This window comes from Mesoplodon mirus (genome assembly GCF_964341445.2).
Source record: "Mesoplodon mirus genome assembly, chromosome: 16".
Lineage (NCBI taxonomy): Eukaryota > Metazoa > Chordata > Mammalia > Artiodactyla > Ziphiidae > Mesoplodon > Mesoplodon mirus.
The window spans coordinates 33,751,810-33,767,326 of record NC_138992.1 but is presented as its reverse complement, the minus strand read 5'-3'; the positions used below and the strand labels follow the sequence as shown (position 1 = coordinate 33,767,326).

The 15,517-nt window shown below is 43.5% G+C and overlaps 1 protein-coding gene across 1 annotated transcript in view; it reads left to right on the top strand.

Moving 5' to 3' along the window:
• The window catches only part of GRHL2 (grainyhead like transcription factor 2), a 165,101-nt gene that overhangs the window by 139,192 nt on the left and 10,392 nt on the right, over nucleotides 1-15,517 (top strand). Inside the window, exons 12-14 of the mRNA XM_082601679.1 lie at nucleotides 627-658; nucleotides 11,939-12,033; nucleotides 14,233-14,318. Coding sequence (XP_082457805.1) covers nucleotides 627-658; nucleotides 11,939-12,033; nucleotides 14,233-14,318 — 213 coding nt within the window. The remainder of the gene's footprint in view (nucleotides 1-626; nucleotides 659-11,938; nucleotides 12,034-14,232; nucleotides 14,319-15,517) is intronic.

The following is a 15,517-nucleotide window of genomic DNA, read 5'->3' as shown; positions in this document are numbered from 1 at the left end:
ATAAAATAAGGATGCTTCATAATGTCTTTAAATCTGATTCTGCCTGCTGCCATGCTGACCACCGAAAGAAGTTTCTTTTCCTTCTGGCCAGAACACCTCCTAGAGCTAAATGACCTTTCCTGGCCTGAGGGTAGTTGACTCCTAGATTTTTGTGGTCTTGGGATGCCAGGGTAACCCAGGTCCCTTTGGGGAAAAAAACAGAGGCCTGGGGTTACTGCCGTGGGGACTTCTTGTTCCCCTCTTTTCTCCAAAGCACTCTGTCTGGAGTCAGCTCTCCTGTGGACTGGATGGGATTGGTTACTCACAGGCCCTGCTTCAAGGCCTTTGTAAACAATGATTTTTAGATCTTGCTAAAATATTTCCTTAATGTCAAAAGCAAGATTTGGCTTAGGGCTATAGGTAATCTGATTTCCAATTTTAGTTCATTGAAATCTAAGAATTAACCCTAGGGAGACTGAAGAGGTTAAATTTGTATTTCCTCAGACACACATGTGCAGCATCATTAAACAGATTTGTCTTTTGTCTTTTTTGAGACAGTGTAATGCCTTAGGAAAGTCTGTGCATCATGTAATATATTTCCATTGCTTGTGTCCAACCTACAGTAAGCCTGTTGTTTTGTTCCACAGGTGTATTACAACACGGACGATGAACGAGAAGGGTAAGGCACTCGGTCTTTTCACTCAAGCGCCCAAAGTCAGTTCATGTCAGTAGAAGTGGGTTTCCAAGCACAGGGTAATGGGGCAGGGAGTGAGAATGTCTGCTTAGCCTCCAGACTCAGAGCTAGGAAAGGCTTGACTCTGGGGATTGTCTGGAAGAAGGCTGGGGAATACCATTCTCCTTCCAGGTTTCTCTTTACCCCTCTCTCCTTCCTATGATCTGCCTTTGAAGAACTAGCTGTTTTTTTGAGGTGATACATCTCTTTGATTCCACCCTTTCACTGATAATCCAATTACTGAAATCTTTGGCCCCAACACAACATCAAGCTGAGCTTGAGGTAGGAGCCAAGGACACAGCCTGTCCTACTTTTAGTGCTACCTGGGGCCCCCCTACCACATGCCTCCTGAAGCCCTCACTCTGGGGAGTGAGCTGTGTGGGCCAGTGGTGAGACTCGTTTGGATGGGAGCTGGGCAGGCTGAGAAACTTGTCGCTGTCCTTAGGACTGTAGGGACGAGAGGGTTTACATAGGGGCACTGAAGGCTCCCAGTGTCTTGCACATCAACCCTCTGCATAGTGCTTTTCTATTCATTAACTCATTGTATAGAATCCTAGAATTTTAGAGCCCAAAAGGAACCTTCAAGGTCACTTAGCTGACCCTGTCTTCTAGGCAATGTAGCACAATATACTGCATCCTTGAAAGGTGGTCAGCCAGCTTCTACTTGAATGTTCCCAGTGATGGGAATATTCTGAATATTCTCACTGTATGAGATAGCTCATGATACTGTTGGCCAGTTCCAGCTCCAGGAAGTTTGTCTCTTGAACCGATGTCTGTCTTCTTTTGCCCCATTAGCTCTATTTCTGCTCTCTGGATAAGTCTCAACCTTTCCTCCTCATTCAAACATAGTTTTACCTCTCAACATTTTAATTCCCCCTCCAGGGGGTACCACCAGATTTGTCAATAGTCTCCTTAAACCTGGCTCTCAGAAATACATATGTTCTGAACCACATGAGTTGGAGATTATATTGGGATAATTTCTTCTTATGACCTGGATGCTGTTTTTCTCTTAAAGCAATCTAGAACTACGTTCATCTTTCATCTACATAACATTACTTATATACAACTAAAGTCTTGGTTTGTATTAATTACATGTGTATAACTAAACTCTCTAGATCACTGGTTTTTCAAACTATAGTCAAACCAGGGCTTCCCTATTCTTCCCTATGCAATGAACATATTTACTTGAAAACATTTCAAAGTGAAGTAAGTGGAGCAGATATTCTTGAGCTCATTTCCTAGAGCAGCGCTCAGGGAACTATAGCCTAAGGGCCAAATCAAGGCCCAATACTTTTTGTACTGTCTGCAAACATTTTTAAATGGTTGAAAAAAATCCCAGAGAAGAAGAATATTGCGTGACACTTGAAAGTTATGAGACTCAAGTGCCCATAAATGAAGCTTAATTGGAATACAGCCGCCTTAATGCCTTCGTGTCTTGTCTCTGGCTCTCTTGGTGTTACCACAGCAGAGCTGAGTACAGAGACGCAGCTGTAGTTGCAGCAGAGACCGTCCGTCCAGCCTGGAAAGCCTAAGTATTTACTTTACAGAAAAAGTGTGCCACCCTCTAAAGGACAGAGACTCTCAAAAGAGCCTAATGATTCCCTAGCTGGTTAGGAGCGGAGCCTTGTCCAGGATTTGGCCTCTAAATTCTGAGTTCCAAATTCTCTAAATACATGATTAGATTGTTCTTTTTGTCTTGGTACAGAGGTAATATATTCCAGTGGGGGGAATGAACAGAAACGCTTAGCACGAGCAATTGTAATCTGTTGTTCCCATAGTTTACAAAGGTCAGGGTGGCGTCATGGAAAGAATGTTGACCCTGAGCTGAGGAAGCCCGCGTTCTACTCCCGGCCGCCGCTCACCAGTGTGAAGCCTGGGCCCACCTCCCTGACCTCTGGGCTTCGGTGTCCTCCATCGTAAAATGGGGATTTTGTATAAGACGATCTGTAAGATCTCTTGTGAGAGAACTGAGTGTTATGAATAAGAAAAGCCTGGGACCTAAATGCTCCTGCACGTGCAGGCTGCGCTTGTGAATCTGCCTCAGCCTGTCCCTCCTTGCACGTCGGCAACATTTAGGTGGCTAATTGACCTACTTTTACCTCTTTGGGCCTGGCCTCTCTGTAACAATTCCCCTCTTTTATTGCAGAATCATAAGGCCTGAGGCCCAAGGCTCTTACTCTTAACCATCTTCTAATTAGAGTTCGATTGCGCAATATGGGCGGCCTTGGAGCCCAGTGTTAACACATAGTAGGTACTTGGCTCTTGTTACATGTAAAAGTGGTAATCAGCATTCACTGGATACCTTGGCTAGGCACTGTCCTAAGTGCTTTATATGGATTATTTTATTGGATTCTTCCAAAATTCCCATAGGGAAGATGCTATACTTACTTCCACTTTATAATGAGGAAACTGAAACTTCAAAAGATCAGGAAACTTCTAAGCCACACAGCTGGTGCATGATAGAGGCAGGATTTGAACCTGGGTCTAGCTGCACTCCCATCGCCTGCCTTTAGCCATCACGCCCTATCACCTAACCCTCGTAATTCTTGATCTGTGGCTGCCAAGGAATCATCCAGAGACAGGCCCTCATCGTGATGGCTCTCTGGCCTTGACAAAGGCACACCGTTTGGATTTTCGGACCCAGGTTGTGACAAGCCTAGGAGAGTGTACCTGGCAGAGGGGGTCAGTTCACTGAGCCCTGGGGAGAACCACCTTCATGGGCACTCGCTTAGCCTTCAACAGATCAGAACTGTCTGGCCAGTTCTTCTCTCTCCCTGACAGGCATAAATCAGTTAGTATTAAAGCATCTAACTGAGTGTTGGAGAGCGTCATTCAGGCAGCCACCAGCTGGAGGACACAGCCTGCCCAGGTGCACCAGGGCCCTCTCCCAACTACTCCAAAGCCAGAGTGGTGGCCAGACACGGACTTGTTCATGAGGAGGAGAGCTTTTTGGCCTGAAGTGCCAGCAAACCTGAGCGCAATTAAAGAGAGAAACTAGAGAAAATTTAGATGAGGTGGGCTGGGGAGCCATCGTCAGCTAAGTACCTAAACTAAACAAAAAGAGGAACACCTATTTGCTCCTGCCTCCCTGTCTAGTGATAAGTATTTGGGGTGACTTCTGGTGCTGAATTCGGGGATCACAGACCCCATGCAGGCTTGTTTCCTAGGCAGGGGCTACAACAGATACAGAGGCTTTTGGACACCATCTCTGAGCAGCAGGTCTCTCGCTGCATATCGGAATCAAGCTGGGGAGTTAAAAAAAATACATACAGGGACCGTCTCCAGGGATTTTGACTTAATTGGCAGATGGGTGCAGCTCAGGCATGGAGACCTTTTTAAAGTCCCCAGGTGATTCTAATGCACGGCAATGTTTGAGAACCACTGCTCTAGAGCCAGTCAGCCATCATTTGTGTCTTGCATTGATCTTACAAGCTGTGTAACTTAAGATAACAACCTTTTGGGGCCTCAGTTCCCACATCTAAAATGGCAAATATTGGGCTTCCCTGGTGGCGCAGTGGTTGAGAGTCCGCCTGCCGATGCAGGGGATGCGGGTTCGTGCCCCGGTCTGGGAAGATCCCATATGCCGCGGAGCGGCTGGGCCCGTGAGCCATGGCCGCTGAGCCTGCGTGTCCGGAGCCTGTGCTTCGCAACGGGAGAGGCCACAACAGTGAGAGGCCCGCGTACAGCACCAAAAAAAAAAAAAAAAATTAATTAAAAAAATAAAAATAAATAAAAATAGCAAATATTAATACCTATCTGCTAGAATTATTAGAAGCATTAATATGTAAAATGCATGGAAGATGCTTTCAAAAAAACAGAGCTATTATTATTGCCAAGGTTCCTTTTCAGGCCCTAAATAAATGAGACTTCATTGAGAAATGGAAGAGAGGAAGATGAAGAAAAATGGAAAGAAAAACCAGACAAAAAGAATTTTCTATAGAGCTGAGCCCTTAACCGGGGATTCATGAATGGCTCTTATGGGGAAGAGGGAAGGGTCTTACGCTCCCTGAAATAGTATTTAAATTGATATGCAAATATCATGCATGATGAGAAATTCTATTTCCATTATTTCTGGGGACCTGGTATCCATCTCCATGACCTCTAGTTCCTGGAAAACCATTCTTGCCTTAATCCTCTGTCCACACTGGTCCCCACAGAGGTGTCCCCCGTTCCAGTCTATAGTGAGGTCCCCTCAAGTCTAGCAGCTCTGTGGCTTTTGCACTGCATTTGGGGCACAGGGATTCTTGGCACATTTGGGCATCCTCATGTCTGTTTGTTTTTTGTTTTTAAGACTTTTTTTTTTTGACAGTTTTTACTTTATTTATTTTATTTATGGCTGTGTTGGGTCTTCGTTTCTGTGCGAGGGCTTTCTCTAGTTGTGGCAAGCGGGGGCCACTCTTCATCGCGGTGCGCGGGCCTCTCACTGTCACGGTCTGTCTTGTTGCGGAGCACAGGCTCCAGATGCGCAGGCTCAGTAGCTGTGGCTCACGGGCCCAGTTGCTCTGCAGCATGTGGGATCTTCCCAGACCAGGGCTCAAACCCATGTCCCCTGCATTGGCAGGCAGACTCTCAACCACTGCACCACCAGGGAAGCCCCCTCATGTCTGTTTTTAATCAAACCTTTTATTTCAAGATAATTATTGATTCACATGCGCTTGTAAGAAGCCTACCCCCTTTTCTTTCTTTCTTTTTTTTTTTTTTTTTTTTTGGCCACACTGCTCAGCATGTGGGATCTTAGTTCCCTTACCAGGGATTGAACCCAGGCCCACGGCAGTGAAAGCACTGTTTTAACCACTAGGCCACTGGGGAATTTCCAGGCCCACCCCCTTTTCAATTGATGTATTTTTATTTTTACTGTTAGATATTGCAGTTAAAAAATCCACCCAATAATACTCAAATCTGCATCAGATATACAAGGAAGATTTTTAGAAAATATTTAAGGAAATGAAAATCATGTTTACCATCCCTCAGAGTAGCAGATTTTTATCAGTTTCTTACATTAGTACCAGTTATTCTTGCTTGTATACTAGTTAGCCATTTTGCAAATTAGAAGATATGAACTAAAGACTCTTAGAACTAAGCTTTGCCTCCTTTTATAAATTTAACCTACATTTGCCCTCTCTGTTGCTGTTCATTCCTTCCTTTATTTCTCTTTGGGATCCTTTTCCTATTTTTTTTTTTTTAATTGAAGTATAGTTGATTTACAGTGTGTGTTAGTTCCTGGTGTATAGCAGAGTGATTGTTATACATGGGATCCTTTTCCTATTGCCAGAAGAATTCTGTTTAATAATTCTTTTGTTGTGGAACTTTTGGCAAAGAATTCTTTCATATTTGTTTATTTGTTGTAAATGCTTTTATTTTGTAATCATTTTTCTAGGGTATTTCTGTTAGGTATCAAATTCCAGGTTGGCAGTTACTTTCTTTCAGTTTTGGTTTCCATCATTTTTTGTTGAGAAGTCAGCTGTCTTATTGTTGTTATTTAAAATGTAATCTTTTCTTTCTTCCCTTCCTTCCTTCCTTCCATCCTTCCTTCCTCCCTCCCTTTCTTTTTTCTTTCATTTGGGAAAGACTGCTTTAAAATTCTTCTCTTTCTCTCAGGTTTTCAAATTTTTTATGATGTTTCTACCTGTGGGTTTTCTTTGTACTTTCTTTTTCCCCCTGCTTGGTATTTTATACCACTCACTGAATCTGTGGGTTGATGTCTTTCATCAGTTTTGGAACATTCTTGGCTGTTATCTCTTCAAATAGTGCTCTTCCCTGTTCTCTCCCCAGTCCTTTGAGACTCTAAATGTGTATTAGAGTTTTTTATTCTGTCCCTGTGTTTTTTATGTTCTTTTCTAAACTGTCCATCTTCTTTACTCACCATGCTTCAGCCTGGATATTTTCTACTGACCTAACTCTCAAATCCTCTCTTCTGCTAGGTCCAATATACTAAACCCATCTATTGAGTTATTAATTTCAGTTATTGCACTTTTTAGTTCTAGGACTTACACTTAATTGGTTTATTTTATAAACTTCAATTCTAAATGTCTTGTCATTTATTTTCATGAGCATAATAATAGCTGTGCTATAAGTATGTTATCTGGGTCTGTTTCTATTGTATGTTTTTCCCTTGGTCCTGTTTAATATTTGATAATCATTGAACAATGATTATCAAATGATGAACAATATACATAAAAATTATGTATATACATGAAAATACATTTTTTTGTATTTTTTATGTATAACAATATACATAAAAATTATGGAGGCTCTGGATGACCGTATTTTTCCTTATGAAGGTTTTCCCTATCCTATGGTATGTAGCCCTAGTTAACAGATCACCATAACTGAGTCAGGGACAGAACTGACCCAAAGCTGGGTTGCAGTTTATTTTAACCTCAGATGACCTCTAATTCATCCTAACTCCTAGACTGTACCTTTGAGGGACTTTCTATGGGTCTCTTTCCTTCATGGAGCTTGAAGTTCAATTTTTGTCTCCTTAGCATGGGGAGACTACCCAAGCCTCCTCTATGAGTTTCAAGGGCTTTCTGCTTAACTTCTTACTCTCTTATCCTGTGCAGCTTAAAAACTTGGTAAATACCTGGGAAGGAATACTGCAGTGTCTGGCTTACTTCTCTGTGCTTCTCTACTCTCTGGAAGTTTTCCTATCAGTCCTAAATACCTTTGCAGCCCTAAACACCAATTTCTGTTTCTCTAACACCATAAGATTGCCAAAAGCTATGCAGACTTCTTTGCCCTTAAGTATGTGCCTCTGCTGAGATCACCATCCTCTACTCCCAGCTGAGAAATGGCAAATGCTTCGAGAGGAAAGTGGCCCACTGACTATCAGCTCACCTCTCGCATTTTTCTCCTCTGAGATCTCAGCTCTCAGGTTCTGGCTGACTCAACAGTAGTGTCCAATACCTTCAATAAGAGTAAGTAAGTAAGTAAGTAAGTAAGTAAGTAAGTAAGTAAGTAAGTAAATAAATAAATAAATTTACAGTTACTTACATTGTTCTTGGCTGGAACATTGCTTGGTTTGCCACAAGATACAACATCTTAGCCAGAAACAGAAATATCTGTATTTCCTCTTTAAATGATCCTTCTGGGGCCTACTGACCTAGTTATTTACTACTTTCAATTGTAAGCTCTTAACTACCATAATTGTTACTAAACATATGTGGGGTTTGTTTGTTGATTTTGGTTTGTGTTTACTGAGTGTGTCAGATGAATTCTATCAAGACCCTGAACTAGCATTGATTAAAGTCATTTGGAGATGATAGGTTCTTCCCCAGAGTGATTTATTGTTGAAAATAAACTAATTGAGATTCTACTCCATAATGTGAAAGACTTTGTGAGGACTTGAACATAAGAGCACCTCCTCTTTTCTGAGGCTGACAAAGGGTAGGGACGTTCATTTATTTAGGGCAGACGTGGTCATCAGCCTACACAGGCTGTAAGCAGAGTTGTGAACTAGACAAACTATGTCTCCATGGTGCCTGCACCTCCTTTCTGTGCTTTATTTTGGTACCTCCTCACCTAGGTACTGATGCCTAGTGTGGTTCAGCCTGACAGGTAGGGCTCAACATTGCCAAGTATGTCCAGAGACAGGCTTCAGATCCAAACACCTTCCCAGTTTTTCTTCTGATGAAACTTAGCCATCCTTTGTTTACACCTCAGGGACTTGCTTTCCCTGAGACTGACCCCACAAAGCAACAGCTTCATATGTTGCTGGACCTGGAGTTCCTCCACGTTAACACGTTGTGCCTACGGGACAGAGATTGATGTCAGAGAAAGCACCTTCTCCTTGTTCTTGTCCTCTTGTGGTACAAGCCAGTGTCATTGAACAGGACATTAGGAGACCTGAAATCCTTACTCTTTCTATCAATTGGGCAGTCATTTCTGCCCTGCTTTTCTCGCCTTGCTTTGAAAAGAAATGAAACCATTGAATTCAGACCACACAAGCTCATTGACTCCTACTGGGTTTATAGATTTGAAAGTGTGAAAAAACATTTCTGAAGTCCCAAGAGAAATGTGGTTTATCCAAGATGTTATTTTAATGGTGAAGTTTGTCATGCTCAGAATGGGGTGCTTTCAAAAGTCAACAGACCTGGAAAAATGTAAATAAATCTTTCTTGACGAGAGAAAGAAAATCCCTAGTTTAGGAACCCTAACACAGCATGAAAGAGTGTCTGCTGATGTTTCAGGCTATGTACCCGTTATTAACCTACGGGTCATTGACAGCAATGTCAACAGATTTTTTAATCTTCTGCTCCCAGGGTCGTGGTCAGTCCAGCTCTAAGACATGACAGAATAATATGACCCGCTTTTATGGTTTTAAAGAAAAGTGAGGGAAAGATAGAGGGAACAGTGCTCTAAAAACTTATTACCACCTTCAGCTGGGACTTGAGTTTGAGTTTTTCTTCTGGCTCTTTCCATAATTTGACTTACTATGGAATAAAATAGAATGCTGACTCTGAATATCATTTCTCATACCCTCCCTCATCATCATCTCAGATTTATGGAGTGCTTTAACATGAGGTTGTTCCTCAGAGCTGGGTTCTCTCAACATCCTGTTTCACTTTTTTAGCTGCGTTGCTTGCATAAGACACATAACACCCTTAGTGTTGAGGGTGTTATGTGTCTTATGATGAGCCTTAGTTTGGTCCTCACCGAAATAGGGATAAGATTGGTCCTTGCCCCGCTGGCTCACAGAGTGTTCATGAGACTTAATTGACCAAGGAGATGTAAAGCACTTTGATGAAAAGCATGGTCTTATTAAGGGCTAATAAACATAATTTTGGACCACCTAGAGTAGAAGATGGTAATTTAAAGCCTTGTTGGTTTAATACTTTAAACTATTAGAATTAACAGAAGTACTTTTTGGACTGTCCACAGTTTTATACCATGTGTTCTTTCTACCACTGGACCCCACCATTAGCTCCACTTGAGAATTGATAAAAAGAACTTCTTAATGACAATGATGCTAATAGGGACTTGGCTTTGGAGCAGGGTTTTTTTTGTTGGGTTTTTTTTTTTTTTTTTTTTGCGGTACGCAGGCCTCTCACTGTTGTGGCCTCTCCCATTGCGGAGCACAGGCTCCGGACGCGCAGGCCCAGCGGCCATGGCTCACGGACCCAGCCGCTCCGTGGCATGTGGGATCCTCCCAGACCGGGGCACGAACCCGCATCCCCTGCATCGGCAGGCGGACTCTCAACCACTGCGCCACCAGGGAAGCCCCAGAGCAGGGTTTTATATTATTTTGGAAGCTTGGGATTGATATAATGTCAGTCTCTGATGCAGGAAGCTTTTCCAACTTTAGCCCTTAAATTGGGCCAAAATGGTAGTTTGGACTGTTTGCTACCTGATAGTAAATGGAAACTCTGAGCTCTTTCAAATTGTCTGCGTTATGTACTCTTCCCCGTATCTCTCTTCCTCAAATCTCTCCAACTTTAATTATCATGATCATCATGGCCATCATCATCTCTAACTAACACTTCTATAGTACGTACAATGTATCAGGCAACTTTGTGAGTTTGAATTTACATTATGTTGAATTCATTTAATCCTCTCAACAGCCTCCTTTTAAAGAGGCTGTTGGCTCAGGGCAGTTGAAGAATTTGTCCATGTTTCCGTAGCTAGTAGATTGCAAAGCAGGGGTTTATCTTTAAATTTTTTAATTGAAATATAGTTGGTTTACTGTGTTGTGTTAGTTTCAAGTGTACAGCAAAGTGATTCAGTTATACATATAATTTTTCAGATTCTTTTCCATTATAGGTTATGGGTTATTACAATGGGTTATTACAATAAGATATTGACTATAGTTCATTGTGCTATACAGTAGGTTCTTTTTGGTTATCTATATTATATAGAGTAGTGCGTATATTTTAATCCCAAACTCCTAATTTATCCCTCCTGCCCTTTCCCCTTTGGTAACTATAAGTTTGTTTTCTATGTCTGTGAGTCTGCAAAGCAGGGGTTTAAACCAAGGTAGTCTGGACCCAGATCTCATGTCTTAACAATTCTGCTGAACTGCCTACCTGGCATTGCTTCATGTGCCTGGTTCCAGGAATCCCCAGAGAGATTAAAGTTTTCTAAAAACCTATACCTGTTCTCTTGAGGGCTTAAAAGACTGTAAGACTCCATGCAGGGGCATTTTCTCAGTGTTTTAGTCAGTTTGGGTTGCTATAACAAAATACCATAAACTGGGTGGCTTAAATAACATAAATGTATTTTTCCAAGTTCTGGAGGCTGGAAGTCTGAGATCAGGGTGCCAGTATGGTCGGTGTCTGGTGAGGACCCTTTTCTGGCCTGTAGATCACCATCCTCTTGCTGTGTCCTCACATGGCAGAAAGAGAGAGGGTGTCCCTTTCTTATAAAGACACTCCCATCATGGAGGCTCCACCCTCACGGCGTAATTACCTCTCAATGCCCGGACCTCTGAATACCATCCTCCTGGGGGTTAGGGTTTCAGCATATGAGTTTGAGTGGCCTCTCAGCGGCAATGACTTCTCTTCAGTGACAATCTGTTCTTCTAATTTCCTTCCTCTGGAACAGCCCTCCCTTCCCTAGAGTGCCCAGAGAGAGAGACTTTGGGAGGAAATGCACCAGAACCGGCCAGTTGGGGACCCGTGGGCCTGGGGAAGGGGGACCGAGACCCTCTCCCGTGAGGAGGGAGGGGCCGGGTCTAGGGCACCTCAGCCACCGCAGTCCCCTCTGCTCCCAGCTGACGGAGTCGTGGAACAGCAGGAACCGAGGGCAACCTCGTAACTTAGAACCAGCGAGGCAGGCCTGTGCCATTTCCAGAGGTCACGCTGTGCCCTCGGGGCTGGCGAGAAAGTGCAGGACACCCAGGCCCTAGCTAGGTGGGACGGGCTGTGTAACTTGTCGACCACACAAACACAGGGCTCAGGCCCGCATCCCCAGCCCTGGTCTTCCGAGCAGGAAGGGAGGTTAGGTGCAGAACGGAATGGGTAAAACCCAGAGCTCTCACCTCGGTGGATCCATGTTCAGCAGCAAGGAGGATGTCTCGGGGCCATGCATGAAAGATACTGGCCTGTGTGTTCTGCCACACATGCAGACTTGGGACCTGTGGGGGGGGGGCAGGAGGTTGGTGCGTGGATCCAGTTGTGATAAGGGATGGCGTAAACAAAGGGAAAAGATAGGGACTGGCACATCCATACACCTTTTTGTTGGCACCCTGGGTGCCTTCCTTAATTAACACTTTCTCCCCATCTTTTCTAGCAGCAGTGTCCTTGTGAAACGGATGTTCAGGCCCATGGAAGAGGAGTTTGGTCCAGCACCTTCTAAGCAGATGAAGGAGGAAGGGATGAAGCGAGGTACCGTTCCCGCTGAGGCCCTCCCCTGGTGTTGCTCCAATTAGGAATGGTGGTGGGGACATTTCACTGAGAAGAGCCCCCGGCCCGGCCCATGTCCCTGTGGATACGTGCTAGCCTGGGGATGCTTTTATTGACATAGGAAGTCCACAGTCTCCTCCTTTGCCTTAAACCTTATCTTTTTAAACACCCTAAGCAAACATTTATTCTTCCTGGGCACTGATTCTTTCCTTTACCTTGAGGGAAATGTAGTGAATATACTGACTCATCCAGCAGTGAGATATAAGGTTAAAAGAAACTCATGCTGTGTTTGACAATAGCCTCTCATAAGCACCAGCAGCTGAGAATCCTTCAATAGACGCAAACGATTAATCACGGTACAAGTAAGGGAACCTGTTTTCTGTGACATCACAAATTACTCATTTTCTCTCAGTCAGGGATCTTATTCCACTTCACCAAGAGAATAAGAAACAAAGCACAGGCCTGTCAGTGTCTTGCTCAGCATCTCGATGCTGTGCTGACTCACTGTCCCTCCTGGGAGTAAGGGGAAAGGGGAGGTGGTGGCTTTTCTCCCCACATCCTGCTGTAGCCAACACCAAGAGCTTCCAGAGACCTGCTTACAGCACTGGACTTTTAATGAGTCAGGTTACCGTACGTCCACCATCTGCACAGGCTTGAGGTTTTTGTTACTGAGGATTTTTTTTTTTTCCTGTTTGTTGAAATGGGATTTGCATAATGGTCAAGAGCATCCCGTGTAGCCTCCCTCAGCCACCTCGAGTCATGTGACCTTGGGAAGGTCCTCTGCACCGTGGAGTCCTCACTTGTAAAATGGGATGACAACAGTACCCACGTCACAGAGGGAGGCTTGAGGAGTTAATGTATGTAAGACACTAAACTCAAGTGCCCAGTACATAGTAAGCACTCCATCTTCACTAATATAATTATTAGTTTTATTTTTAGGCCTGGATCTAGTTAAGGAATATTATCATAATTGTGAATGAGTAATGAACATTTCAGAATTCAAAGAGTGTAAATATCTGAGTAGTGTTAATTACAGTAGTAATATTTAAACCTATAAAGGGTTTTCCGACTTCACAGGCTCACCATCAAATATTCGAGTGCATTTTGAGCTCCATTCCTGCATGCCTTTTATATCTCATCCTTTAGAATGAGGGCAATGTTATACGGAAATCAAGGATCACACAGGCCAAAGTAATAGTAGCTTACATCCGTATCTAGTACCTGCTGGCTGGTCCAAAGCTTGTGTTTTTCAGATATTTTGAGGTTGTGAAGTCTGCACAAAAATTGCCATCAGGAATTGCTGTGACAAAATGCAAAGTTACGGCCTTTGAAACATCTCAGTCATAGGGACACATGAGGGCACTGCAACCTTCCAGCAATAGAGAACTCGTTCTCCCAGGAGTGGCTTTTCTTTGGACAAGGACAGTGGAGTTACTGAGCCCCTCGCCTGGAGCTCCTATGCTGAGCTGGGCTTTGAGGGGCACAAGGAGTCAGGGTCAGTGACAGTGCCCGTTGTTTGTTAAAAGTTCTCCAGGACAGAGAATGGCTGTAATTATCACCAATGCCGTTATTTGTTTTGCCTTTGTAGCCACTTCTCAGGGTGGCTCTCTCAAAGTCACGGGAGTCGGTTGCCTTTGTCTGTACAAGCTCTGGGATGCCTGATAATGGTTACTGCTATCGTTAACAGAGTGATTGTTATCCACAGGTACACAGTTAATGAGAGCTGCCTCTCTGGGCAGGCCCTGGGGGTGAGCTGTAAGCCCAGCATGCAGGTGTGGCTATCAACAAGCCCAGCAGGAGATGGTGGCACTGCAGCCCATCAACCCGCTGCCATGCCCCCTTTAACCCATTCCAGGGACTCCTGCAGCAGGAGGAGCAGCCACACTATTTCAAAGACAATGATTTTCCAAGAAGAGGCCTGTAAATCCAATGGAAGCGGCACTCATTTAAATATTGGGCTGGCCAAAAAGTTCGTTCGGGGGGTTCGAACTTTTTGGCTAACCCAATAGAACATAGTTTGGGGTTTCCTTAGGGTCAGCCTGCTGGAAATTACATTTTTCTGTTGGGGGTTACAAGAAGAAGTTACAGAATGTTCATCTGTAACAGCCACTGGTGGGAAGCAGTCTCCTGGGGCAGCTGCGTGGGCTCCACAGTCACGGCTTCCCACCCCTTCTCTTTCAGTGCTTTTGTACGTGAGGAAGGAGACGGACGACGTGTTTGACGCCTTGATGTTGAAATCCCCCACCGTGAGAGGCCTGATGGAAGCGGTAAGCAATGAACCCCCTTCAGCCTCTGAGAAACCAGCATGTAGTCTCCTGAGCTGAAACCCATTTATTAAGATGCAGCCTTCGAGATGGCCCTGGAATGAGCTTTCTCAAGGAAAAAGAAAAAGCAGAGATTTATGGGGATACTGATTTCCACCCTGTCTGGCTTATTATTAGCATCTTAAGGAGAAGGAAACTTTGAAAAACTGCCAATTCCCTGTCAGTTTAAGGCTAATCAGAGTAAGATGCCATAGAGAAAGTTTAAACTGTGAGTTTCCATTTGTCTCTTTGCATGAAACCAAATTAGATACGTTTAACTTTCCAAACCTATACAGAACAAAAACGATTAGGAAGTGTCTTGCCAGCTGCGATAGTGTAATCCAAAATAAAATATGACCTCTTTTGGTTAAGGAAAAAATATAAATTGCAGAGTTATAAAATGATTTAAGTAAGATTCTGAAATCTCTCCCTCCCTTCTCATCCCCTGTTTAGTCTAGCATTACCCAACCTGGGCTCAGGAAGTTATTTTATGTTTTATCCATGTATTATCCATCTGAATATGACTCTACATTGAATATGATATCTGACTCCCCTGTACAACCATATTGTAGAAGATCCAGGGTTTTTGTGGTGATGAAGACAACAGGACTGCCAAGGGACAGTCTAGAATTTTTGTTGGTCTGGAAAACTGCTACATTGAAACAGCATATTGGGCTATGGAGTAATATGTGAAAATGTGTAGGACAGTGACACTAAGTGGAATCATACACTATGTTGTCTTTTGTGGATGATTTCTTTCACTTTGCATAATGTTTCTGAGGTTCATCTATGTTGTGGTATAAATCAGTACTTCATTCTTTTCTATGGCTGAATAATATTCCATTGTATGGATATACCACATTTCGTTTTTCCATTCACCAGTTGATGGACATTTGGATTTTTCCCCCCACCTTTTGGCTATTGTGAATAGTGCTGCAAAGAACATCCAGGTACAGGTGTTTGTTTGAATACTTGTTTTCAATTCTTTGGGGTGTATACTGAGGAGTGGAATTGCTAGCCAGACATGTAAGGTCACATTGTATAATCATACAATTTATAGGAAATATCAAGAACAGGCAAATCCATTGAGACAGAAAGCAGATTAGTTGTTGCCAGGACTTGGGTGAAAGGTGAATGAGAAACGTCTACTTAGTTTCCTTTTG